This window comes from Callorhinchus milii, unplaced genomic scaffold, assembly GCF_018977255.1.
Source record: "Callorhinchus milii isolate IMCB2004 unplaced genomic scaffold, IMCB_Cmil_1.0 Scaffold5, whole genome shotgun sequence".
Lineage (NCBI taxonomy): Eukaryota > Metazoa > Chordata > Chondrichthyes > Chimaeriformes > Callorhinchidae > Callorhinchus > Callorhinchus milii.
This window is the reverse complement of record NW_024704746.1, coordinates 56204236-56231117: the sequence shown is the minus strand read 5'-3', so window position 1 is coordinate 56231117 and position 26882 is coordinate 56204236. Positions and strand designations below refer to the sequence as shown.

Sequence of the window (26882 nt, the reverse complement as noted above, 5' to 3'; positions counted from 1 at the left end):
TCTGGCACCAATTATGGGTAAGAGACCAGACATGGTGTTCTGCTATGTTGCTCTTAAACTGGGCACCGGTTCATGTACACAGCAATCCCAGCGGATGAAGACACTAATGTTCCCATCCATTGATGTGAAAGGGCATCACTTCTGGCACACAATTCCCTGAAGCAGCATGCCTGAGCCTTGAAACTTACTAGTTATGATGGACCCAAGCCAAAACCTGTGGCCCACCATTTTTTTTTGGTTCCAGAGTTCCAGAACACTGCCATGATTACCAAAATGAAAAGGAGTCACATTTTCTAAAGCAAACGCATATCTAATTTGGCAAAAATCTAATTCTGTTGTTTTAAAGGTATTTTGTGGTCCAGTGTATGCTACACTTCTGTACATTAATCTTTCAAATCAAAGCCTGGTTTCCCAACCTTTATTCTATCTATATCTAGTGCAATTTTGTTGCTCTTTGATCCAGTGAGCCCACACTATAAGTAATATTGGCCATTGGGATTCACTGGGACAGTTCTGGCACTGCTTGGAAATTTACATTAAAAAAGAATTTATGGTGCACAGCAAATTAGTGTATTGTACCCAAGTTAATCCTCCAGAAAATCTAATACTGCTGATTATTTCTAGGCATAATAAATCACACATAATAAGGCTGCTTAGTTATTTACATCATACATTATAACTATTGACAAGCATAAAAATAAACAAAATAACTAAGTTATATAACTGCCTCCGGTGGGAGTAATGTCAAATTCATTGGAAAGCATCTAGAACAGCACTTCACAGATCTGCCCCCAAATCTCACTGAGAAACCAGAGTGTCTGAGGGCAGCAGAAAATCAGACCAACTTTACTGCAGCCTCAGCTATTCAGGACTGCGAAGGATGGATTTTAAAAACATTTTCCTAACATTGAAAAGTCAAATGTCAATGACCCAACGGGATTGAACTAAAATCCTCTGGTCCCACGTTCAGAGGGCACATGATATGTGCTGGTCCGGACTGGACAGCCCCAGTCACCATGTTCAACAGTCTACACTCTCTTTAGCAAACATGTCGATTCAGTGTTTTAAAAAATGGGGAAGTAAGAGCAGGTAACCAGGTGCCGATGCTATAAACTCGGTACAAGTAGGGTACACACATTAGACGTGATCACTGTCGATGTATTATTACTATTAATAAATACATTATTATTAATCACAATAATCCTTGGATTTTCGAACGATTCACAATCTGTCACCCACAGACCTGTTTCGAAGCTACACAACTTTTACGAGATAATATTGGGGTGTCCGGCAAATTCAAGGGCTATTCTGATAATGATATTATTCAACTTCTTTTGGTTAAAAAAAACCTAATGGTCATGTGTAAAAAGAAACAGGTTTTAAACCGAGCTCTGTAAGAGTTAAACACGTCAGACAGGGAGATGCCTCCTTCGTGCTGACAACCACACGCGGTGCTTTGGCGTTCAAACAGTCTCAGGTCCTTCCAACCAAACACTCACCATTCAACTCAAAGTTCTAGTATTTCAAAAAATAAAACACTACAAAAAATAAACACACAATTCGTCTAACATAGTCACAGATCACAAAATGAGGCGTTGGCCAGGTTATCCTGTGCTGTAATATCAAACCCACTTCCCCATCAACTTTTCAGAACTCAACTGGAAACCCAAACCTCAGGAGACAGTCACTCCTGTTGGAAGGAATGTGAGGGGAAAGACGGGGAACACCAGTGCACATCGCAGTGTAACGTCCATTCTTTCTCTGCTGACTGGTCAAATTCGGGACTAACCGCTCGGATCAGATAGAAGTTGACTTTCTCTGTGAATATTGAGTGTTCTGGTTCCCCGCTCTGGGTGGGTGAGGGAGGGAGGGAATGAGGGAGGGAATGAGGGAGGGAGGGAGTGAGGGAGGGAATGGGTGAGAAAGGGAGGGGGGAGTGAGGGAGGGAGGGAGGGAATGAGGGAGGGAGGGAGGGAATGGGTGAGGGAGTGAGGGAGTGAGGGAGCGAGTGGGTGAGGGTGTGAGTGAGGGAGGGAATGCGTGAGGAAGGGAATGGGTGAGGGAGGGAATGGGTGAGGGAGAGAGTGGGTGAGGGAGAGAGTGGGTGAGGGAGAGAGTGGGTGAGTGAGGGAGGGAGTGGGTGAGGGAGTGAGTGAGGAAGAGAGTGGGTGAGGGAGGGAGGGAGGGAGGGAGGGAGGGAATGAGTGAGGGAGTGAGGGAAGCGCTGATCTCACTCTTCAAACACAGGAGCGGCCGCTGGAAACCCCCGGACTCCTGTTTCTCGAGAGAGCCATTTGGGAATTGCACATTACCTGCAGGAGATGGTGATTTCCACTTTGGTGGCCGGGATGCTCGCGTGGATGGGATCGAAATCTCCTATGGACGCCATATTCCTGAAGCTTTCCATAGCGTCTCCAGCAGCCGAGCCCTGAAGCTCTGAGCAGCTGCTCTGGGGCTCAGGTTAGTGTGTGGGGGAGTGGTGTCACTTCATAACAAACACAGCAAACGTCAGCACAGACACACCCCCACACACACACACCCCCACACCCCCCCCCCCCACACCCACACCCCCCACACCCCCCACACACCCCCCCCACACCCACACACCCCCCCCCACACACACCCACACCCCCCACACCCCCCCCACACACACACACCCACCCCCCCACACCCCCCACACCCCCCACACACACACACCCCCCACACACCCCACACACCCCCCCACACACACCCACCCCCACACCCCCCCCCACACCCACACCCCCACACCCCCACACACCCCCCACACACACACACCCCCACACCCACACCCCCACCCCCCCCCCCACACCCACACCCCCACACACCCCCCCCACCCCCCCCACACACACACACCCCCCACACACCCCCCTCCACACCCACACACACACCCACCCCCACACACACACATTCCCCCACACACCCCCCCACAGCCCCCCCACACACACACACATCCCCCACACACACATCCCCCCCACACACACACACACCCCACTCCCCCCACACACCCCCCACACACACACACCACCACACCCCCCCCACACACACATACACCCCACACACCCACCACACTCACATACACACACACACACAGACAACACCCTCCCCCCACCCACACACACAGACACCCCCCCACACTCACACAGACACCCCCCCCACACACACACACCCACACACACACCCCCCACACACACACCCACACACACACAACCGCACCCCAGCCACACCCCGCCCCCTCCACACACAGACACCCCCCCCCACATACACACACACACACACAGACACCACCCCCCACACACACACTCACACACACACCCCCACACACACACAGCCGCACCCCTCCCCCTCCACACACACCCCCCCACACACACACACACAGCCACACCCCTCCCCCTCCACACACCCCCACCCCCACACACACAGCCACACCCCTCCCCCTCCACACACACACACACACACTCCTACACACAGAAACACACACACAGACAGACACACATACACAACCCGGGACTCAGCTCTTGCTACTGCACCAAAAAAAATCCCAACTAACCCAGAGGACGGGCACAGACATTGTTACTCCCCGCCTGAGATGGGAGGGGGAATTTCAGGCAAATTTAAAGAGAGAATGTGAAATTTCACCCCACTTCCAGGATGCCATTGGCCATTATATATAGCGTGTGCCACTTTCACAGCAATCAGACGGCAAAGTACTGTTCACCCGACACAATGCAACTATCAGATGCACATTTGTGTGATGTGCATTTACAAACTTCTAATCCAGAGAAATGCTCAATGGCTGTAAAGTGTTAACGTCTCTGTAAGATTGGGAACGCTGCCACTTCAGGAAACACAGCGATACTTTCCCTTCCTTTAAACCAGCGCTAATGACCTCTGGCAAAAGGAAGGGGTGTGTGTGTGTGAGGAGGGGGTGTGTGAGGAGTGAGGAGGGGGGTGTGGAGGGGGTTTGTGTGGGTGTGTGAGGAGTGGGGGGGGGTGTGGAGGGGGTTTTTGTGGGTGTGTAAGGAGGGGGTGTGTGGAGGGGGTTGGTGGGGGTGTGTGAGGAGGGAGTGTGTGGAGGGGTTTGTGGGGGTGTGTGAGGAGGGGGGGGTTGTGGAGGGGGTTGTGGGGGTGTGTGAGGGGGGGGGGGTTGTGGAGGGGGTTTGTGGGGGTGTGTGAGGAGGGGGGGTTGTGGAGGGGGTTTGTGTGGGTGTGTGAGGAGGGAGTGTGTGGAGGGGGTTTGTGGGGGTGTGTGAGGAGGGGGGGGTTGTGGAGGGGGTTTGTGGGGGTGTGTGAGGGGGGGGGGGTTGTGGAGGGGGTTTGTGGGGGTGTGTGAGGAGGGGGGTTGTGGAGGGGGTTTGTGTGGGTGTGTGAGGAGGGGGTGTGTGGAGGGGGTTTGTGGGGGTGTGTGAGGGGGGGTGGTTGTGTGGAGGGGGTGTGTGGGGGGGGGGTGAAGGGGGTTTGTGGGGGTGTGTGAGGAGGGGGGTGTGGAGGGGGTTTGTGGGGGGTGTGTGAGGGGGTGGGGTTGTGGAGGGGTTTGTGGGGGTGTGTGAGGAGGGGGGTTGGGAGGGGTTTGTGGGGGTGTGTGAGGAGGCGGGGGTTGTGGTGGGGGTGTGTGAGAGGGGGGGTGTGTGTGGAGGGGGTTTGTGGGGGTGTGTGAGAGGGGTGTGTGTGGAGGGGGTTTGTGGGGGTGTGTGAGAGGGGTGTGTGTGGAGGGGGTTTGTGGGGTGTGTGAGAGGGGGGGTGTGGAGGGGTTTGTGGGGGTGTGTGAGAGGGGGGGTGTGGAGGGGGTTTGTGGGGGGGGTGAGAGATGGGGGGGGTTGCGGAGGGGGTTTGTGGGGGGGTGTGAGGAGGGGGGTGTGTGGAGGGGTTTGTGGGGGTGTGTGAGGGGGGGGTGTGGAGGGGGTTTGTGGGGGTGTGTGTGGAGGGGGTTTGTGGGTGTGTGTGAGAGGGGGGTGTGTGGAGGGGGTTTGTGGGGGGGGGTGAGAGAGAGGGGGGGTTTGCGGAGGGGATTTGTGGGGGGGGGTGAGAGAGAGGGGGGGTTGCGGAGGGGGTTTGTGGGGGGGGGGTGAGAGGGGGGGGTGTGGAGGGGGTTTGTGGGTATGAGAGAGGGGGGGGTGTGGAGGGGATTATTCATACACAATGTCCACATTGTAAATGGTATTGGCAGTCGCTTGGGGGTGTTTTGTTTCAGGAGTGTGGAGGTCACACCCAAAGTAAATATTTTGCCTTTACTGTAAATCTGTGTTTATGCCCTGAGTTCCGATTCAGTAATACATTGTATGTGGAGAATGAGGTCGGGTGTGAGCTATCAATCCACTTCCGGTGACAGGGTCTGACACTCAGTGTGAGCAGCGCACAGTGTGCAGTCCAGGGCTGTCTGTCTGTCTGTCTGTCAGCAGTGTACAGTGTGCAGTCCAGGGCTGTCTGTCTGTCTGTCTGTCAGCAGTGTACAGTGTGCAGTACAGGGCTGTCTGTCTGTCTGTCTGTCTGTCAGCAGTGTACAGTGTGCAGTCCAGGGCTGTCTGTCTGTCTGTCTGTCAGCAGTGTACAGTGTGCAGTCCAGGGCTGTCTGTCTGTCTGTCTGTCAGCAGTGTACAGTGTGCAGTCCAGGGCTGTCTGTCTGTCTGTCTGTCTGTCAGCAGTGTACAGTGTGCAGTCCAGGGCTGTCTGTCTGTCTGTCTGTCAGCAGTGTACAGTGTGCAGTCCAGGGCTGTCTGTCTGTCTGTCTGTCAGCAGTGTACAGTGTGCAGTCCAGGGCTGTCTGTCTGTCTGTCTGTCTATCAGCAGTGTACAGTGTGCAGTCCAGGGCTGTCTGTCTGTCTGTCTGTCTGTCAGCAGTGTACAGTGTGCAGTCCAGGGCTGTCTGACTGTCTGTGCTGCCCTCAGTCACATGGCGGGCGGCAGACACACACACACACAGACACAGACAGACAGACTTTACTGGGAGACGATCCAAACCACACGGATCTTTGATGGAGGTTAACGACCGGACTAACTATCGGAACAGGAGTTTTTGATGCCAACCAGTCCCAGTCCCACTGTAACACACTCAGACCATCTTTGTTTATATATCTATATATATATATATATATATACGGCTTCTCGGGTTCATCCTTCGCCATATAACAAACTTCCAATGTCAAATGTCAAAGTCTAATTGTTAAGCGATATTTTGATATTTAAACAATATTCGGCGCAAAAGTAAAAGTGGGTTTGGTTTGATATTGCTCCGGGTTTACCCTGTGGTGGGAGTTCAGGAACTGATTTGAATCGCGAGGGAAGCACTTTCCGTTTTTAACATGAAGGGATAAAGCACAGTTGATGCGCTGCGAGTGGAGTGGGAGTCACTCCGGGAAACAGCGGAACCCACAGGGAATGGACCAAAGGCGGTGTGTAAATCGGCGATGACGGACCCGCGGCCACACGGCTCAGAGCAGCGGTTGGGACCGGTTACCTGACAAGGACACAGTTACACACAGTAGTCACGTCACCACAGCGGAGCAGCAGCAATCAGATGGTTTCTCCTCAGTGACTCTCTTCGTACATCAACACTCTGGTGAAACATGTCCCATATACTCACCTGAAAACCCAATATATTATACACACGAACCGAAACATTAAAAAGCTGAGCACAGATTTTAAACCTCAGCCAAATGGCAAACTCAAGCCCAGTGTCTGCAAAGGGCGGAAACAAAGAAAGAGCGAAATGTGATATATTCGTTTCCTTCGTCTTTACACTTTGTTGTCTGTAATTGTAATGATAACTCCTCTCACCAAATCCGCGGGAACAGTGCTGTTTAACTATATACGACAGTTAAGTGGGCAGAGTACCCTCGGGGTGATGTTGGCATTAGATGCCGCCAAAGGCATCGAAGGAGGATCCCCATTTCCCTACAATCTAAAGAATTCCAACATCCAGCGAGTAACCCCCAGACTGGCAAAGCAGGAACCAGGGAGTAACATCAGATACTCCATGGAGTATAAACTGAACACGTTCACACGAGGTGCCAAACATACTGAACATACATTTGCAGTATATACACACGTGTAGTGTTTCAATGTATTGAATGCATCCGTGTATTATTGCACACACTGTTTGGTGTATACTATAGATACATATGTATACGTACAGTTTGTAGGATGACAAACATTCTCATTGTTTTCACTGCATGAATGGAAATGGTTTTTGTAACTCTGCTTCTGAATTACCTGAAGTCTGACTTCCTGAATATACTTTCATATATACAATGCTCGGTATCCACTTTGATTGGTTTGCAGACAGTTAGGCAACTGCTGCTCAAACTCTGCACCTCCAACTGATGGAACCATTGCTCAATGGCGAGGGAACTAAGGACGTGTCTGTGGACACGTTTCCCGAAGAAGATGGTGGCAATGCTCTCGCACATTTCATGCCACTATGCCACTCACCAGGAAGTTCCTGGTACCTGCCATTCATCTTGTGAATGCTGTCAGTTGTCAAATGACCGACTGTTGACTATCCTTCTTGGGGATACTTAACCCTCCACCTCTCCATAAAAGGGTTACCTGGAGCTACAGCTACTAATGCTCGTTGTTCATGTGGATTGACTGGTTGAAAGTTGATGTCCAGTCACGCCCACTGGTAAATTATCATTTAAAAAATATATCAATATTGTAATAATTTGGGGAGAATCAGTGAATCAAAACATAATAGTTGTTACTTTCTGAAATATCAACCTCGTTATTACCACCCATTTTCTATAATGTACGATCCTAATTGTGTAAAGACAATGCAAATTTAATTTTCAATGTAGATCTTGGTCCAGATGTTTGATGAAATTCTACAATAAAATGTTTTTTGTAGATTAAATCAAAAGCAGAATCAAGTGCAAAATAAATGCTCATTATTGTCGCTTTGCGTAATGTAAAATGTTTTCTATATGTGGAGTCCAGAAGCTCAGTGTTTAGAGCACTCCCCTCGCAAGCGAGAGACCTGGGTTCGATTCCCGGCAGGGTGAAACCTTGGGCACGTTTCCATACTCCACACGCCTGATAATAATCCCTCAAGAAAAAAACAATAATAGATTGGTAACTTCAATCCCCGACTGTTTGTAGGACATTGCTGTGCACAATTGGCTGCTGCGTTTCACCCAAAAATATACAGTCAATTCACTTTACAGTATATTCTGTGAAATGTTCTGAGATGTCGAGAAGACGTGAAAAGCGCTATATCAAATGCAAGGATTATTATTATATCTACTTGTTTGTGTCCTCAACTTTCAGTTCACCACGGGATTGCTGTGCAGATTATTAATTGTCAAGGCCTTTAATTTGATAAATGTTGTTCATACCAATAGTAATTTATAAAATGACTCGTGTGATGGCATCAGCATGGAATATAGAATGCACAATATTCATTTATTGAATAATTATACAGTAAATATGCAGTGAAATGTTAATGTTAAATGTTATCAATGGCAAATTGAATGTTTTTTTCTGTAAATTGAAATACCTTGTATTTAATACACTACTTGCAACTCAATAATGTTTGCAAAGTGAAACTGCAATAGTCAAAACCTACTCAACTATTCTGACCAAGGGTCGTGGACCCGAAAGGTTGACTCACTTTCCTTTCTCTATAGAAATGCTGAGTGTTCCCAGCAACTTCTCAATTATTCCTTTCTTTAAGGTTAAAAGGCAAGATAGCGATGAGCTTTATTTTAAACAACACTTCTACCAGATTCAACCAGACATGAATTGAAAAGTGCAGTAAACTATGGGGCGAGTCACTCATAGGAGACTCGAAAAAGCGAGAAGATTGAGAACGGTAAAGAAATGTCATGTTGATGGGGTTTGAGCGCCGGCCACTGGTTGAAACGTGGTATGATTTATTGAGTAATCAAAGCAATGTTCGTGTTCCAAAAAATAATCAGTCGTTTGTAACAAATGCACTTGCATTAAATAAAAGACTCAGAGCAATCGCGATTTCAATTTAGAGCCGAGGTTTTGCTGGAAGGATAACCAATTCCTATCGCACACGTTTAATACATTATTCTACCATCGCATTAAAACATCAAGTGCTTAAAATTAGGGTATTTTTTCTAGCAATGAAGCCATATATAAACCTATGTCAATGTCAATGGACAAATTCTTTCTGCAAAATCCGAGCAGTGGAGTTATTTAGGTGACAGTGTCACTGAGTATCTGAGGGAATGATATCTACAGAGAGAACCGAGGAGTCATCCAACTGCGGCCGTGTGTGAAGGGGAGAGAGAGAGAGAGAGAGAGAGGAGCACAATCTTAATATGGACAGAAACGCGGCAAGAAAAGCCTTCTTTCTGCTCACCCTGTACTGCTGGAAGCGATTCACAGAGAGAGAGAGAGAGAGAGAGAAAACTGATCTTTACTCCCTGTTCCTTGGTGCATTAATCAGTATTGAGAACATTTCGGGCATAATGCCATTCCCGAGTAACTTCGGGAAGTTCCTCTCCCATCTCCCGCTGTCCATCTTCTCTTAACTACTCTACTCCTCAGTCAGGAAGAAATAATTGATGAAGTATGTAATGTTGGGTTGGCTCTGATGTACTTTAAAAGCTGCGCTGCTGACAAACTGCTATTCACACCCACTTCCTTTTAAAAGTAGTTTATTAAGGATTCTGGTTGGATAAATAGGTTTTCTCTTTTTTAGTTAAACTGTGAGAGCTCTCCAATACAGTGCGCCACAGAGTGGTGCTGTGGGGATTTGTACCCACGGACATCCCACACAGATTCCCTGTCCGAGCAGCTCTGCCAAACTGCTGAATCAGTACAAAGAATAACAAATACGCTTCTGAAGATTGGTACCTTCGAGCCGATCTCAACACTGTTTAGTGTACAGTTACAAAGTAGAACGAGAAATGTCTGAAAACAATTTGGTCTGATGCCTGGTCAGTCAGGTAAAGGCAAAACAAACCAGGAGAAAGGGGAAGGTAAATGCAACAACCGACCAATCTAACCTCCCTCAAATTAAATATACAATGATTGGAACCAATTTGTACCCAGGTTTGTTTGTAAGGCCTTTGGAGGTATCCACTTCTCCAACTTTGGTCTTGTATAATAATAAATATAATTCTTGTATTTGATATAGCGCTTTTCCACGTCTTCTAGACATCCCAAACCACTTCACAGAATATACTGTAAAGTGAATTGACTGCATATTTTGTGGGTGAAATATTTGTATGTACTCTTACATTGATATTTGCATCTTTGATAACTAGGAATATATTTGAGAAAAATATAAAAAAAAACTCCATCAAGGGATCTCTTCAACTCTTTGCCTCAATGTATATTCTGTTACAATGGAGTCTCAGCTAAGTTAGGTTTCATTTGGTAGCACTCTCACTTTTGTATCTCAAATGTTGTGGGTTCAAGTCTCATGAGGGAGCTTTGAGCTAAGAGAGTTTAGGAGGAAGTACTGCACAATGAGGGTAGTGTGATTGTGGAGCTCACTGGCTGAAGTGGTGGTTGAATCAAATAGTATTGATGAATTCAAAAGGAAGTTAGACCTTCACACGAGGGGAAAAAAAGAGCATGGGAGGGAGAAAGGAATGGGTGAAGACTCATGTGGAATATGAACACCATCATGGACTAGTTGACTGAGAGACCTGTTTCCTTGCTGTACATTCTTTGTGAACTATCATTTCCCCAGAAGAAATGTGGTGGAACAGATATATTGCTCTCCAATTCTAATACATTTTGTGCCTTCCAGCTGACTTTCTTAAACATACTGTTATCAGAAACAAATAGAGTGGTAACCTTGACCCAATCTGCTATGTGTCTTAGCTCAGAGAAATACTCTTCACATTTTGGAAATATTGCTCCACAAAAGTCTATCAAGTAGAATATTTGCTTGTATTTACATATATATTTATGTAAATATATATGGAATATTTAAGTCTCGAAGACGTGATAAGGCGCTATATCAAATGCCAGGGTTATTATTATATTATTTAACATAGCATAAAATCAGGACAAAATGAGGTAAAAATGAAATGGAAACTGGAACCAACCAACTGGAAAATGAAGAGAGATGGATACAGAATATGAACAAAATCTAGAATGCGAGACTGTTCTTAGAGAATTATCCAGATTCTGGGACAGAGTCAGCAAAACTGGGTCATTTTGTTCATCTGGGACATGTGGTCACCTTGCATTCACGAAAATGCAAAGAAATATAGGACATTGATTGCTCTTCATTGCTCATTTAACTAAATTTTGAATTCTGTCACAACATTTTCACAAAGAAAGTCACGCAATTATGTTTTGCACAAACTGGTAAAATTTGGGTGCAATAGTCAATCACAGTCTGCATCAGTTTTCTAATCAGATTCTCACTCCCATCACTATAGTACATGTGCTGTTCTATTCTCCCCTACTATTTTAGGCGATTGCTGCCTCCCCAACTGCAACAAACTAGGAATATTTAAGGAAATGTGTAAAAAAAAGTTTATTTCACCGAGAAATTTATTTTCTCTTGGAAGCATTTTCTTTACCCTTGATTTTTCCCTAAGATGATCCTCTTGATATTAGGAATTCATAGTGGAAACTATAAGAGAAAACTGGATCCCATAACTCCACAGATTTAACATACCAATATACTGTGCAACTGGAATGCTTACAACTAGAACGTGCTGAAATTGTAGTGGATTTCTGCCATGATTTTCTCAGGAATGTTTTGAGGTTATATTTGAATTGTTATGAATTCTATTTGGTAATTCTAAAACTAAGATTTTTCTTTTAAAGGTCCAGTAAGAAGGAACCTTATTTACATAAGTTATTTATACAGAAACTTGGATGAAATCATTGCAACTCTTCAAAAATGAATGGAAAAGAGGCATTCAGCTTATGTTAGCACACATCGGCAAAATCACTGCACTTAATAGCATGAGGAATTTCTTTTTCAAAGTCTACATTCTTATGTCGCCAGTAACAACAAGCCAGAGCTTAGTATTTAAACATTTAGGTCACTTCTGTTATGACAGTTCATGGCAGTTGACTGCAATTGTAATTTTACAAATTTAAATCTTTTAATTCACGTAGGGTTTTGCCCAGGGAATTGTTTTTTTCCTGCCAGGTGAAATCAACTAACTATCAGGAATCAAACTTAAATCCATGCTGGGCAGTGCATTTGCCGACTAAGCTCATCCTTGGATAAAATTTCACGTCACACATCAATTACGACATAAACACTATCAAATGGACATTAAAGATCCCATGGCATTATTTGAAAAAAGAAAGTATTTTCTGATGCCTGGCCAGCAATTTCTCAGATAACATTTGTCCAGCACTTTGGGACGTCCTCCTAACGTGAAAGGCGCTATACAAATGTAGTTTGTTGGTGGTGTTATTCGCTTCATGGCTGTTTGTAGGATACCGCTATGCACAAATTGGCTAGGCACCACACCTTACAGTAAATCCTGTGAGGGACTTGAGATATCAATAATGTGATATCAAAAAGCAAAGATTATTATAAAATGGAGAATATTAATGAATCTTCAACCCTAAGAATAATTCCCACTATTAGAGAAAACATAGAAAATAATTTATTTAATCATTAATGACAAATTTGTGGTATAAGCATGAGCAGAATATATTGTTTTCAATATATTTCTGATATATTGGGACGTCCTCCTGACGTGAAAGGCGCTATACAAATGTAATCTTCTTGTTTTATTCAAGGTCAATTGTAGCCCATGTTGAACAGGAGATTGGACTTTCACAGTACGTTGCACGGGATCATCTTGGGATAGCACCAGTTAGAACTATTTATCAGTACAAGGAGGCTCTTCCTTTACTCGGCCTAAACACACTGCAGTACCGGATCAACATTGCCTCAATACCTCAGGGCAATTATTGGATGCTTGAAATTTGGCTTGACCCTTTTGTATCTGATATTGGATCTCATTTTCTATACCACTAGCTTCTTTCAGGCTAGAATACATTACTCAATTTAACAGGTCACATTTATACTGTTATGAGGGGTTTCAATTACATTCCTGTTCCAAAGGATGAACTACAGTATCTAACTAATCAACAATCTATTATCTCTTACCTATAATTATCAAAATTCTGTATGTAGAATGCACAAACATCTGTACATGACACACTTACTTGTACAAAGGGTTCACTCCATAATAGTGCTGATGGGTTTTAATGATGGGTTTTAATGTTAAGATTAACATTCAATTCATTCATATTCCCGCAAATGGTCAGCTTGTCCAATACGACAGGGTGTTACATAGGTGGCCTCTGAAAGATGTTAATACATAATTGATAACTCTTCCAGTGTTCCTTCCTTTTTGCTGAAGGCCTCAGAATGTCATTCTATTGGGGTATTTGTCAAAATATTCATGCTTCCAACGCAAGCCTTGACTGTTGGCAAGCCATATGACTGCACAGAGCATCACAGCCAAACTGTCCTCACACACAATTTATATATATCAAGTGTTGCCCAAGCTGAGATCAGCTTACTCAAAATATAATTCAAACTTGCAACTTGCTGATGTGTCTGGCCTACCACTTCAGTACCTTTATCTAATAGATTGTCAGAGAAACTTTAGTTAATATTTAAACAATGATTTAAAACATTTCAAAATGATGATTAAGAAACAGAGCCCAAATTGTTTTCTGCTTGGTGTATGCATTTGATTGCCTGGATATCATAAAGCATCTGTAAATGCATTGTCCAAGTAATTATTTCAACAACAAATTGCATTTATATATTGCCTTTCAGTCAGGGGAAATGTCCCAAAGCACCAAATGAGTGGTTTGCATCTGAGCTGTGGGTTGGGATCAGAGAGAAGTGGAGGGAAAGGAGGTAGACACAAATATAAATCAGACCAACCTGTTGAATATGTATGCAATGGATATGTGCATTTTATCCTCTGCTCATTGATTAAATATCAGATTTGTTGTTGATTTCAGATTGCCAAAATGATATTGTGCATTTCATAATTTATGTTCTAATGTATACATATTACTTGCAGTTAAACATGATTTTCAATGTCATTTGAATCCACACAGGTGTTAATTTTTTCATTTATTTCACACTACGCTCCTAGAATTATAAAATAAAACCTAATTTGCAGGTCAGCACACATTTTATTGGGCTATTTGTATACAAGCAACCTTTCAGAAACAATCAAGGAAAACCTAAAAGAATCCAATTTTAGAGGATTATTTACATAAAACCTTCTGAAGCTTTTTAGTAAAATTAATCATTCAAAGTCTAAAACTAAATAAAATATATCCCCATTTAATTATCTACATTCCAGAGCATCTGGAAATCAACCAGGCACAATGAAAATCATTTCTTTTTTGCACACCTTTCTATATACAATGTATTTCCACTCCAGGTGAAACTGTCTATTTAATTTTAGTCTTTAAATCTAAATGTACATACATTTCACACTGTTAATAGCAGCACTTTTATCCATTCAATTACAATGGTCATTTCCTCTTATCCCCAAAAAACAGTTCAATGGATTGACACTACATGGTCTGAGAAGAGGACAGCAGTGAGTGACACAACATAATAACAATACAACATGACAACACACACACACATTCTGGACAAATTCAGTCATAACTATTGAGTAACAGACCATGAATACTGTAGAGAACATGGACAAAGCTATGTTCACTCTTTATAATGATGTAACAGTCATAAATTAATCAGAAAATTGCATCATACACAAGAACAAACAACAATGAGGGGTACTATTGCAGAGTATATTAAACCTGCAAAAANCCTTTTAGCACAATACCAGACTTTACATACATTGCAACTCTCATTAGCTGTTGAGGATTATGATTTGTTCTGCGTGCTGTTTTTAAATATACTTCCTTGCTGTGCTGAAAGCTACTGAAGACTGAATACACTTAATATAAGAGCTCTTTATACTGAAAAGACTATCACAAGTTATTCACACACTAAAGGCTGCAGTCATGCATTGTATTTTCATTACTTTTTTTNCTCCCTGTTCAAGAAAATGGCTTGACAATAGCATGGATTTGAATGGTTGGAGCAAATGAAAATCTGCAGCTGTGGTATGTATTCCAGTTTATCTTCAACCCAGTTAGAACAGTTCACTCAACAACCACAAAGTGCTTGGAGTGCTATCAGCCAATGCCAGTATATTCTTGATGTCTTCTACTGCACGTACGTTCAGCTGCTGTGGACTTCATCAGTTGTGTCTGCAGTATCCAACATCTGTCCATCTGTCGATCTTCGTGCACGCCAAATCCTCACAGTTTGGTCGCTATGAAATTTTTTAAGAGAAAATAATTTTTAAAAACTAACTTTTGAATGAGATTGCAGAATGAGATTTAGCAATTTATTAACAGTGTCATCATCACATTTTGAAAGCCATTGTTCCATACTCACTCTGATGCAGTAAAGCTATGGGTAGAGTTGGTACAAATGGCATTGATAGGGCTATCATGCCCCCTCATCTCCCCAAGTGGTGAAAAGCTATCCACTTTCCAGACCTTAAGAATGCCACCTCTGCAGCCACTAAGAAGAATTTGATGGCCAGGTACAATTCCCAAAGCACACACCCAGTCCTTGTGGGCATTTGGAACTTGCTAAAACAATAGAAAAGATCTTTAAACTTTTGAATTTGAAACGCATATAACTTTCAAAAATGTAATTTAATAACCCATACATTTATAATTGAATGTGCTTCTAAAGTGTAGATGCTTCTGAAGTACTTACTGCAACCATAGGTATTTTACATGTTACATTTAAAAAAATTTGACCACTGAATTGAATAAAAGCAAAGTGTGAATAACAGGGCCATTCAGGTTTTTAAAAAAAGAGTTGGGCAAATAATGATTTATTTTCTGGATAGTGTTAAAAAGATCAAAACAGTCTAAACAATTGAACAAGTACATCAAAATAAATTCTAACCCAATTTAGAAAATGCAATTATTTTATATTTTAACATAAAATAGCAATGCTTTCCAAGTGTGAACAGAATTGGGCTTCACCATGACATACTCCATGGTCAAAAAACTTGCTGGCAATTCTAGGCAGCAAGAATCCAGAACAGGGTCTCGGGGCATTTAACAATGGTGGAGCCTGATGGTGAGCTAGGGGGAGGGAGGAGGTGACTGTAAGCATGGTCGAAGAGGAAGGTCTTCAGTCTTGATCTAAGAGGAGGTGACAAGGCAGAAGGATTGGGGGTGAGAGTTCTGTGCGTGTACTGGCTGAAAACGCAGTCCCCAATTGTGGAGGGACAAACAAGTGGTCAGAGACAGTGGATAGTAGAGTAGGGAGAAAACAGGTCAGAAAGGTTGGGAGGTGCCAGGACATGAATGGATTTGTAGACGAGTGTGAAGATCTTGAAATCGATCAGCTCTGGGATAGGAAGTGGAGCCGGGTGTGGTGGTGATATAGTGTGATGGACTGTGTGATGGGGGTGCGGAGTTTAGTGTGGGTGAGAATACGAGTGGCAGAGTTCTGAATCAGTTGTAGTTTGTGGGCAGTGGAGCTGGGGAGACTGGTGAGGGGGCCATTTGAATAGTCGAGGTGGGTGGTAATGAATGCTTGGACAAGTTTCACCTGCCTTGGAGGTGAGGTATGGTTGAAGGCAGGCAATGCAATGGAGGTGTAGGAAAGTGGTCTTGGTTAGGGACTGGATGTGGGGGGAAGGGGTCGAACGTCACACCCAGGTTACATACATATTTGGTAAGTCTTACGGAAAGGCCACGGAGGGTGAGGAAGTCAGAGTCGCAGGAGAGAAGATGATGACAGGTACCAAGGAGTATGGCGTTTTGTCGAAGTTCAGCTGCAGGAAGATTGCACTCATCAAGGCCTTGATGTCTGACAGGCAAGCTGACAGAGCATCAGAGGACCTGGAGTCGCAGCTGTTTGAGGAGAAGTAGATGTATGTCATTCGCATACATGTGGAAGCTTACCCCATGCCTGCGATGACATCGCCCAGAGGGAGCATGTAAATGAGGAGAAGCAGGGGGCCAAAAATCAAGGCTCACAGGTACTAACTATCCTCTTGGATGAGATACCAGAAGATACCTGTGGAATCATCGCTCAGAAGCGACAGCTTCAGGTAGCTCATATGGAGAAACCCTCCAGGCAGAAAGGTGGGCTAAATAACCCATTTCTGTTTCGTAATGTTCTAGAGTTATATATAAAAAAGAATATTAACACTAAAAATACTGATTTTCAAATATACATACCTGAAGAAGTTCTTGTTGGGCCATGTCCCATTTTTTTATCCCATTATCTCTAGACCCACTGAACAAACTGTCACCCAAAACTGTTAATGATTCAATACCATCATAATGTGGTGGCTCAAAGTTGTAGGTGGGGCTTACAGTTCCAATAGCACCTTCAGTAACATCAAACATCTAAATGCAAGGGGGAAAGAATTAGACATTTTAAATAACAGTCTAATATTTCTTTGCTGCTACTTCTAGACAATTATGTTTAGATATGTAACATTATAAATATAGGATATGTCAAAATAATTTCATGTACTTTCACCAAATATAGCCAAAAATAATTTCCAAATTGTTTACAGCCAAATGTGGACCAAAAAATACCTTTATGTAATGATCTTTGGACCCAGTAATAATTAGATCTTGTCCATTTGCAGTCTGGTCCACTGTAAGGCACATAACTGGGCCTAAATGACCAGTCAGTTTTCCGGTAGATTGAAACCTTGAAAATAAAAATATAGTTCATCTGATCATTGTAAATGCATACATACCACTGCCATAAAAATGAAGTGTTTACAAATACCATTCATATGTTTGGCCCTGATTAAAGTGAACATTTGTGTAATCTGCAGGAGACCATGTCCAAATATTGCCCGAAATCAACCGCTAGAACAAGCTAGTCACCAACTAGACCTCTGATAAATTTGTTCACAATATTAAAACAAACCTAGATTTAAAAAAAAATAATTTAAGCATTTGACTGTTACATTTCATTAATTTAATATGATAAATGATAATATAAAATCATAGCAATGACTCTTCGATTAGCAAATCTTCATCTGAATATTGAGGTTTGTTTTTTTTAAGAAAATTTTGATTCAAATTTATTTAGAGGAGATAAAACTTTTGCCGGGAATAGGCTAAAAAAAAGTTTTTGCTTATGGAAAATGCATACCTTTTGAGATCCCACATTCGCACAGAGTTGCCAGATGCAGCATACAAGAACATTCCTGTGGGGTTCAAGGCAATTTGATTTATCTGATTTTCTCCAGGTGGGATGGTGACGGTCCTATTTTTTGTACTTGAACATGCATCTCCCATTGACACTTGGCCTGTTGAACTGATAATCGACAACAAATCTGTCATTCGTGTTATGTACTGTATACAATAGACATTCTACTTGTTAATTTAGAAAAAATAGTGTTGCTAATGATCTTAATACAAAAGTTGATTCAACAACAACAACAAAATTACATTTGTAAAACGCCTTTCATGTCAGGAGGACGTCCCAAGGTGCTGGACAGATAGAGTTACGGACCCGAGCTGGGGTCAGGGTGAGGGAGGGTGGAGGGCGGGCGGGGGAGAAGCAGGAAGATCGAAAGCACAGTCAAAGAGCAGGGTCTTGAGATGGGTCTTAACTAGTTGATTCACTCAACTAGTTGACCAATAAAGGGCAAAAAAAATAAGTTCTTAAAGATTTATTTGCTTGAATATGTATAATATTCAGGGAAAAAAATATTTTATTCAAACCTGACATTGTGGCAATTGTGAATTGTTTATTACAAATGTAAACTAAATAAGCTATATTCAGTCGTCTAGAACCTAAGATACATACATCAGTTATATACGTGCCTCCTTTACAAATAGTTCACGGGATAATTTGCTGTGCTGTGGGGTTGGGGAGGGCGGGTAGAGGGGAAAAAAAACATTTCGACTGTTTTGCAGGATGAAGAACAAGTTGCTTAATGAGTTTTCAATTTTGGAATTATCTAAGCAGAGTTTTCACTTCCTTAATAGAATGTATTAAGTAAATGAAAGGGTACATTTCGTGTCAATCGTAGAAGGAGTAGGCTGGGTTGGCTGAATAGCCTGTTTTTCAAGATGCTAACAATAAAATAAAATACATTTAGTATTGAACATATCCCCAGCACATTTAACACATTAAAAACACATTTGAAATAATTTCAAACCCTTATACATTACAAATCTTCATAATAAGAAAATGTAAGAATAATTACTTACGTCAATGTTCGAATACATTTGGCGGAATCTCTGATATCCCACACTTTAATATAAGATGTAGAGACAGAAAATACCAAACTCGAATAACTGCAGTATTTAACAGACACCACATTATTGGGATGTCCACCGAGTGACATGATTTCTTGTCCAGTTACTAGATTCCATACTTTACAAGTCCGATCTGTTAAGTTAACAGAATGAACATTGCAATTAATTTATCATTTATCACTGATCTGCTATCACACTCTATCTGTAGCTGGGTTCCCTCTATGCAAATTCCCTTAGCTGGCAGGATACCTAACAGGTTGAAGATTCCTGCACAAGTACCACAAAATGTGTTATGAACACAATTAAGAGCAATTGGTACTGGGGCAAAAAGGTTAAAAAATACATTTCCCTTGCTTCTTTCAATTATCCAATCAGGCAGACTGAATGAAAAGTGGACACAAAGAATCTATAAACTATTAAATTCTGGCCCCAGAACCTCAAATGCTGACCTCAAATAAGTTAACGGCTACATAATAGAACCATAAAATGGATGAGAATTTATGTTTTTAACACACATGAAAAATTAGAAACTAAATGTAGGTTTGTAACTGTAAATCCAAAAGTCCAGAAACCTAGGGGTGGTGATTCTTTGCTCACCTTATCAAAACCAAGTGAGGCAGCATTAAACAAGATGCTGGGCTATATTGCCAAATTAGTTGAATTCAAGTTATATAGTGCTCTGGTCAGCCTGCACCTAGAGTACTGCATACAGTTCCAGTTGCAACAACACAAGGTCTTAGAGTGAGCGCAGCAGAGAGCAACGAGGATGATCTCCAGTGTTAGGGGAACGAGCTATGAGCTATGATTAGACAAGAAAGGGTTCTTTATTCTTGAACAGAGACATCTCCAAAGCGCCCTTATCCAGATATAAGGTAGCTCAGTGTGGAGTCCTGTAGCTCAGTGGTTAGAGCATTTGCCTCGCAAGCGAGAGACCTGGGCTTGATTCCAGGGCGGGCAAAACCTTGGGCAAGTTTCTTTACTCCACATGCCTGATAATAATCCCTCAAGAAAAACAAATAATAAATTGATCACTTCAATCCACGACTATTTGTGGGACACTGCTGTGTGCAATCGGCTGCCGCGTTTCACCCACAAATATACAGTCAATTCACTTAACAGTATATTCTGTGAAGCATCTTGAGACATCTAGAAGACTTGAAAAGTGCTATATCAAATGCAAGGATTATTATATATTTATATAAAGACTCCCCCGCTATTGCACTAAGACCCTATATATAATTATAATGTTTGGAGTCAAATCAAAATCATGCTGCAAAACCGTGTAAAACTAAATGTACAAGACTTTCAGAATGATGCTAGTAATAGAAGTAAAAAGGTGTTCTTATAAAGGAGAATGAAAATAACAATATGCTTCTACAAAATGCCCCATAAAATAGACAGATGTTCCCAAGCTTTGCATAGCCAACATACCACAAGTTGATTGAAATAAATGTGAATACCTGCTACCGAATAAAAATAAAGATCAGAATTTGGTTAAAATTAAATCAGCAAATCCTGGGGCTACAGTCAACAGTTAATTTAGGACCACATCAACAGAAGCTAACAACAATATGTGAAACATTTTTAACATATATGAAGCAAGCTTCTCACCTTTTGATCCAGTGAAAAGGAGGTCATCTGTTGCATCCAGGCACAGCACTGCTTTATTGTGTCCTTCAGCAACATGAATACACTGAAGAGGTGCAGCCTTGCTGCCTTTGGAACTAGGAAATAGGTTAATTACTCCCCTGTCAAAAAAGTAGTAAAAAAAAGGTTGATTAATGTCACTAAAACATTTGGTTAGATCTTCAGATTAATTAGATGCATTAAAGGAAAATTAGTGATGAAAGCTCCTTGACTGCAATGCATTATGCTTTTAGGTCAAGCCACAACAGTTACAATACATCTATTATGGTGACTTATGAGCAATTCTTCTAATAATTCTTCTAATAATTCTTGTAATAAGAGCACCCGTTTATCTGCAATTTTGCCAACAGAATTCAGGATTCGTCCAACACAAATGAAGAAATCAAAATGGGGGAGGGGGTAGTGGAAGTACCTTATTCTGTTTGGATTAAGTCTGGAACGAATACTTTGGATTACTTCTCTCCATCAGTTTTGAGCAACCAATTTGATCCTAATCCTATCCTGAAGTGATGTTACAGTGGTCTCTCCACCACTGGTTTTACAAAAAAAAGTGCAAAAAAGTCAATTTTAAGACAGTTTGCAGTCGATTTACTTTTGAACATCAAGTTAAATCTAATTACACAAGTCTAAATATTGTTATTCCTTAAGCTACAATATGTAACATGATCACTTTCTGAGGTACAGAGAACAAAGCAGTCTCGCCTCTCGGTCGGAAGGTTGTGAATTTACCATTTCATGACTTTGAACTTACATTCAAGGCTGACATACCAGTGCAGTAACTGGGCGAGCTGTAATGTCAGAAGCCCGTACTTTAGATGAGTTGTTAACCTGAGATCCTGTCTGTCCGTTCAGATAATTGTTAAAGATCCCATAGTTTGTTTTTGGTCAGCCAGGTGTCTGACACATGCGGAAACCCATCACCATGCTAAAGAGCATCCAAACCAAGCTGAGATGGAAATCCCAGAGAGATTGTTGGAATGGTATGCACATGGTATGCATATGATATCTCCCTCGATTGACGCATCATTGTTATAATTCTCAGGTTCATCTCTCTCATTAGGCTCAGTATCATTAAGTCATAAAGATCAGCAAAATATATTCAAAATTATAGTTTTTTTTAAGAAATGAGAGTACATTGTTTTAAAGTAAAGTTATAAAGTGCTTCTAAAAAATATAAATTTTCAGTTTGGGCAAGTAATTGATAAACCTTGTAACCTGACCTTTAAAAGCATAAGATTTTATGATAACAATAAGAATTCAAAACATGCAGGATATTTTAAGTTGGTTGTATGCATTTTGCAATAACCTACAAATATTCCTCTTAAAGCAGTTTTGTCATAGAATGCAGATTAACTGTAAAAAACAAACATGCACCGCAAATTATGAAACCCAAGCATTAAAGAGTTTTTTTTCAGGAATACGAAAAGCTTCACCAGCTATAAAAAGGAAGAGTTAGGATGTTAACTCAGCAACCAAAGCTTTTGAAACCATTTAATGGACAAATGGAAAAATAAATTGAAAAATAGAATCAAACCGGCTACACCAAAAGATGAACAGCAAGCATTCAGTCTAGAAAAATGATATAACCCATCATCAAACAGCCAGCTCCTAGAAAACATCATACAAATTCAGTAATCCAAAACAATGAAAGCTGAAGACATCTCTAGGATTCAGAAGATATTAGAAGCCATGAGAAAACTACAATAGAAGCCTGTTCAACTGTGAGTGACGAGTTAGAGAAAGAGTACCTTTGCACCTCCGAAAGAGAGCAGTCACTTTCATCAGACCTACAATAAAACAGTGATGAAATTGTGAAGAGAAAAAGAAGATAAAACGCAGGGCAAAACTGCATTAAGACTAAAAAGTAGTCAGCTTCTGGTTGGTGGCCTTAGACAAATGAAATACTTCAAAATTACTGGGTATCAAAATGAATTTGGATAAACAGATATTTTTCATTGAAGATTTTCTTTTCCTCTTAAGTGCCACAATATTTACAAACCTAAAACGAAGTAGATATACACCAGTTAAAATAATATACGCATTCACAAAAAATATATACTGTACTTTTATTTTAGATGGGAAGCAAGTTGGTACTCTTTTACTATGTAAACAAGGTTTACCTCGTAAACATTTTTTGTGATATCTATTCTACTTTGATGACATCCATTATCCCATTTAGTAAGGCAAACAGTCATCAGATGTGCATAGCAATTTTAAAAATCATCCAAACTAACCAAAATATTTCCATCATCTCCAAATTTGTCTAGTTAAGATAAATAATACTATGGTTCTGAATGAATTTCAGACTTTGGGGCAGGCAGGGGAAGGGCTGGAGAAGGGAAAGGGGTACAGGAAAGAGTACTATGAAATCTGCAAAGTTTTCATGTCACATTCACAAATGAGAACTCTTTCCAGTGAAAAGTTGCTTGACAATTTTGTTTCTCACAAATCTTCCATGGTGAGAAAAGTACAAGTTAAAAAATATTGCATTGTATAAATTAAATGAAGTCACCTCATATCACAGTACATAGTAGTAGCAAATCTGAATTCCATTAACTAATTAAATTTATAATCAGAAGACTAAACAACAAAATTACATTTCGAAAGCGCCTTTCATTTCGGGAGGACATCCCAAGGCGCTGGACAGTGTACAGCATTTCAGACCCGAGCTGGGGTCAGGGAGGGAGAAGGGAGGGGAGGGGAAGGGAATTAAATAAATAAAATAAAATTAATAGATAAAGGGAATTAAAGAATGAGAAACAAAGGGCAATTCTGAATCAAAATGTAAAACACTGAATGTTAATGGAGACATTTAAGACATTTTTACCATAAATGCTTTAATGAATTTCACCTTACTCTAAAATACCGAAATAAAAATGGTACCTTAAATGTCTCATGAAATGTAATCGTTTTTCTAATATATTGTAAAGGATCCTGGATCTAATTGATTGAACAAACAGTTCCAAAATTGACATTATACAGATCCATGGTATGAGTTAACTAAGGATGGGTGTCAAAGCATTTTCTGAATGTGAGGTGAGCAAAACCTGAGATTAGCATTTTGGTTCTATCAAAACTATTAGGGTTAAGGAGCTCTGGTTGAACATCTTCCTGTTGCCTCTTTGCACAGTTTGTAAGTCATGCCAAAAGGTTGCTTTGAACTCAGCCCCTTGGGACATCCTCCTGACGTGACAGGCGCTATACAAATGTAAATTTCTATTGTATTAAAACTGATGGTTAATAACATATACATTTTGTGGGCTCTTTCTCAACGGTAACATGTGAAGGATTTTAAATCAACTTATAGATAGCTGTGAACAAATGAAGGAAATTCATCAGCAAAACTGGCACCATACGCAGAAGTGCTACATTTTCATGCCTCCAACTTCTAATGTAAATATCTCATATGGGTCAAATGTTTGGAAACAGCATTGCAGTGGCACAGCAAGTCAATGTGGCAATATTCTGCTCAGTGGATAAATATTGTTTCGAAAACTGAATTGTTCAGATTGTGAATTCTGAAAATTACAGCTGGGCAGATCTGGAAAGCTGAAAAATTGAGTTTTAGACTTGTATCATTTAAATAGACCAAATCTCTCTTGCCTACGCCTCATAGTTTCACCACCAAATAAGGTCACTGACCACCCTCTAAGTAACAGCTAATTGTGGGCGGACACTACAAAGCTACAACAATATTAATAGAAGACAAATAAACTTATTTATGATTCTGTTATCCTAAGTGTTTATTGCTAAAGCAACATTTCTACATTTTAGGCATTTAAATATGATTATTTTAATACTACAATCTAGCTAGTGCACTGAGACCTGTAGCATGGGGTTGGTCTTGTAGCAAGATTCTAATGGATACACACAAAACACATTCAAAGGAGACTAAAAGCAGAGTTTGATAGCTGTAGAAACATAGTTTTAAAAGGTTTTTTTTTTGTAGAATATAGCAGCTACCACCTGCAGTTCAAACTTACTTGTCCTGGGTGGTAGATGCAGAGACTTGGGAATTACTGAGGCGGGAAAAAACATTCTTTTCATTACGAGTTCGACTTGGAGAGGAAGGAGGCGAAATACTAGCCTCTGATGTTCCTGAATCATAACTGCAACATATAAATTTTATCTTTTAAGCCAGTTTACTATTTTCTTAAAAGACATACAACTGCTTATTAAAATGTTCTAATTATAGTTTATAATTTTGTTTATGGTTATCAAAATAATTGTCCTGAGCTTTTAGCATTGAGATTGTCCTGATCTTTTAGCATTGAGACTGTCAAGCTTGAAATTTGAACAACTGTAAAATACTTATTTATGACAAGGGGGATATTATTTTGCAGTGAATTCTAACAGTGCTGTTAATATTGAATCACAAATAGGAAACTTGCTGGGAATCAGAAGTGCATCATGCTCACCCACAGGAACTCTGCAACTTAGTTCTGCGCTCATCAGAATGGAGTTCCTATGGGTCGATGAGACTTCATTCCACCATTTCACAATCAATTGCTTCTTTGTGAATGTATGAAGTGATTTTAAAATTTGATCTTATTTCTAATTTCTTGGTCTACACTCAATTTCTTCCTCAATACTATATAGGGGCTTCTCCAATCTGATCATTCCCATCTTTTATGAAGTGTTACCCATTTTTTAACTCAGATGCTTGCTTACCTGGTGTGTATAACTTTATTTTAGTCAATCTTTGGTTTACTTGCATGCTACAGTAGCCAATGCACACCATGTTAACACACAATATCATCTACACTCATAGTCTTAATAGACTATGATGTGTTTCAATTTTACTTTAACAGCTACAATTTTAATTTTAGGATAGCACACCTCTGGGCAAGTTTCCTTACTCCACACAGAGCCTAATAATAATCCCTCCAAAACAAAACAATAATAAATTGGTCATTTCAATCTACGACTGTTTGTGGGACATTGCTGTGCGCAATTGGCTGCCGCGTTCGCCCACAAATATACAGTCAATTCACTTTACAGTGTGTTCTGTGAAGCGCTTTGGGACGTCCTCCCGACGTGAAAAGCGCTATATCAAATGCAAGGATTATTATTATTATTATTATTATTACACATCTCAGAAGAGCAACAACTTAATCTAAACATCTGTGGAATTTTAGATAGTTGAAGAAAATTATTAATGTATTTAGAACACAAACAGATAATTAATTTTAGAGGTAAATCTCATTTATGTGGAGCTAAATAAATGTTTGTTATAAAGCAAATCTATGCTAGCATGCTTAATATTTATTTCCTGATGTATGAGTTCAGTCCTTTTTATTGAAAGTATAGTTGGGTACTGAAACCAGGAGATAGACTTTTGTCACTACAAAGAGTTAGATTCAGCTGTATGTTGCCTAAATCAATTTTATTCTTAATTAATATAGTTAAATTAACTCGAGGTCAACTTAATTTGGCACAAGTGAATTATTACTTATTGTTACCAATATCATCAGTGTGGTCCAACAGGTGGCACGTGGGCCGCCAGCAGCCGGGCAGGTGATTTTATGTGGCCAGAGACGAATTCCAACTTCCACTCCCTCCCTCCCTGGTGAATGTCCTCCCAGGGCAGCGGCAGGAGCTGGTGGTTGGGGGGGGGTACGCAGCGCTGAGACCCTTTATTGCATTCTGTCAGGAAGGCAAGCGTGTCTATTATCAAACGCATCCTTAGCAACCAACCGCCGGCTCCCGCCAACTGCAGATAGTGACCCGGGCTTAGGAGAGAGATAGAGGGGGTGGGGAGGGGGAGAGGGAGAAGGTTAGGTGGAGGGGGGAATAGAGAGAAGGGGGAGAGAGGAGAGTGTGGGGGGGGATTGGGCAGGGAGAGAGAGAGGGGGGAAGAGAGAGAGAGGGAGAGAGAGAGTAATTGAGAGACTGGGTGTGTTTGTGTGAGAGTGAGAGTGTCCGGTTAGGATCCACCCTCTCCCCCC

The 26882-nt window shown here is 41.4% G+C and overlaps 2 protein-coding genes across 8 annotated transcripts in view; both read right to left on the bottom strand.

Annotated features, from left to right (window-relative positions):
* LOC103188281 (copine-8) overlaps nucleotides 1-3609 on the bottom strand; it is a 203712-nt gene extending 200103 nt beyond the window's left edge. For 5 of the 7 annotated variants that reach the window (XM_007908223.2, XM_042335743.1, XM_042335741.1 and 2 more), the window contains exon 1: nucleotides 2313-2548. In XM_007908223.2, the coding sequence (XP_007906414.1) occupies nucleotides 2313-2407 (95 nt within the window). In that variant the 5' untranslated portion in view covers nucleotides 2408-2548. Of the gene's footprint in view, nucleotides 1-2312; nucleotides 2549-3517 lie in introns of those variants that run through there. The other 2 variants (XM_042335739.1, XM_042335740.1) reach the window with 2 other exon arrangements.
* Nucleotides 3610-14061: 10452 nt separating this feature from the next.
* kif21a (kinesin family member 21A) overlaps nucleotides 14062-26882 on the bottom strand; it is a 101385-nt gene continuing 88564 nt past the window's right edge. The window contains exons 28-36 of the mRNA XM_042334817.1: nucleotides 24918-25043; nucleotides 22683-22721; nucleotides 20899-21035; nucleotides 19240-19420; nucleotides 18173-18337; nucleotides 17602-17719; nucleotides 17236-17406; nucleotides 15422-15621; nucleotides 14062-15296 (exon numbers count right to left, since the gene is read on the bottom strand). Coding sequence (XP_042190751.1) covers nucleotides 15203-15296; nucleotides 15422-15621; nucleotides 17236-17406; nucleotides 17602-17719; nucleotides 18173-18337; nucleotides 19240-19420; nucleotides 20899-21035; nucleotides 22683-22721; nucleotides 24918-25043 — 1231 coding nt within the window. The 3' untranslated portion in view covers nucleotides 14062-15202. The remainder of the gene's footprint in view (nucleotides 15297-15421; nucleotides 15622-17235; nucleotides 17407-17601; nucleotides 17720-18172; nucleotides 18338-19239; nucleotides 19421-20898; nucleotides 21036-22682; nucleotides 22722-24917; nucleotides 25044-26882) is intronic.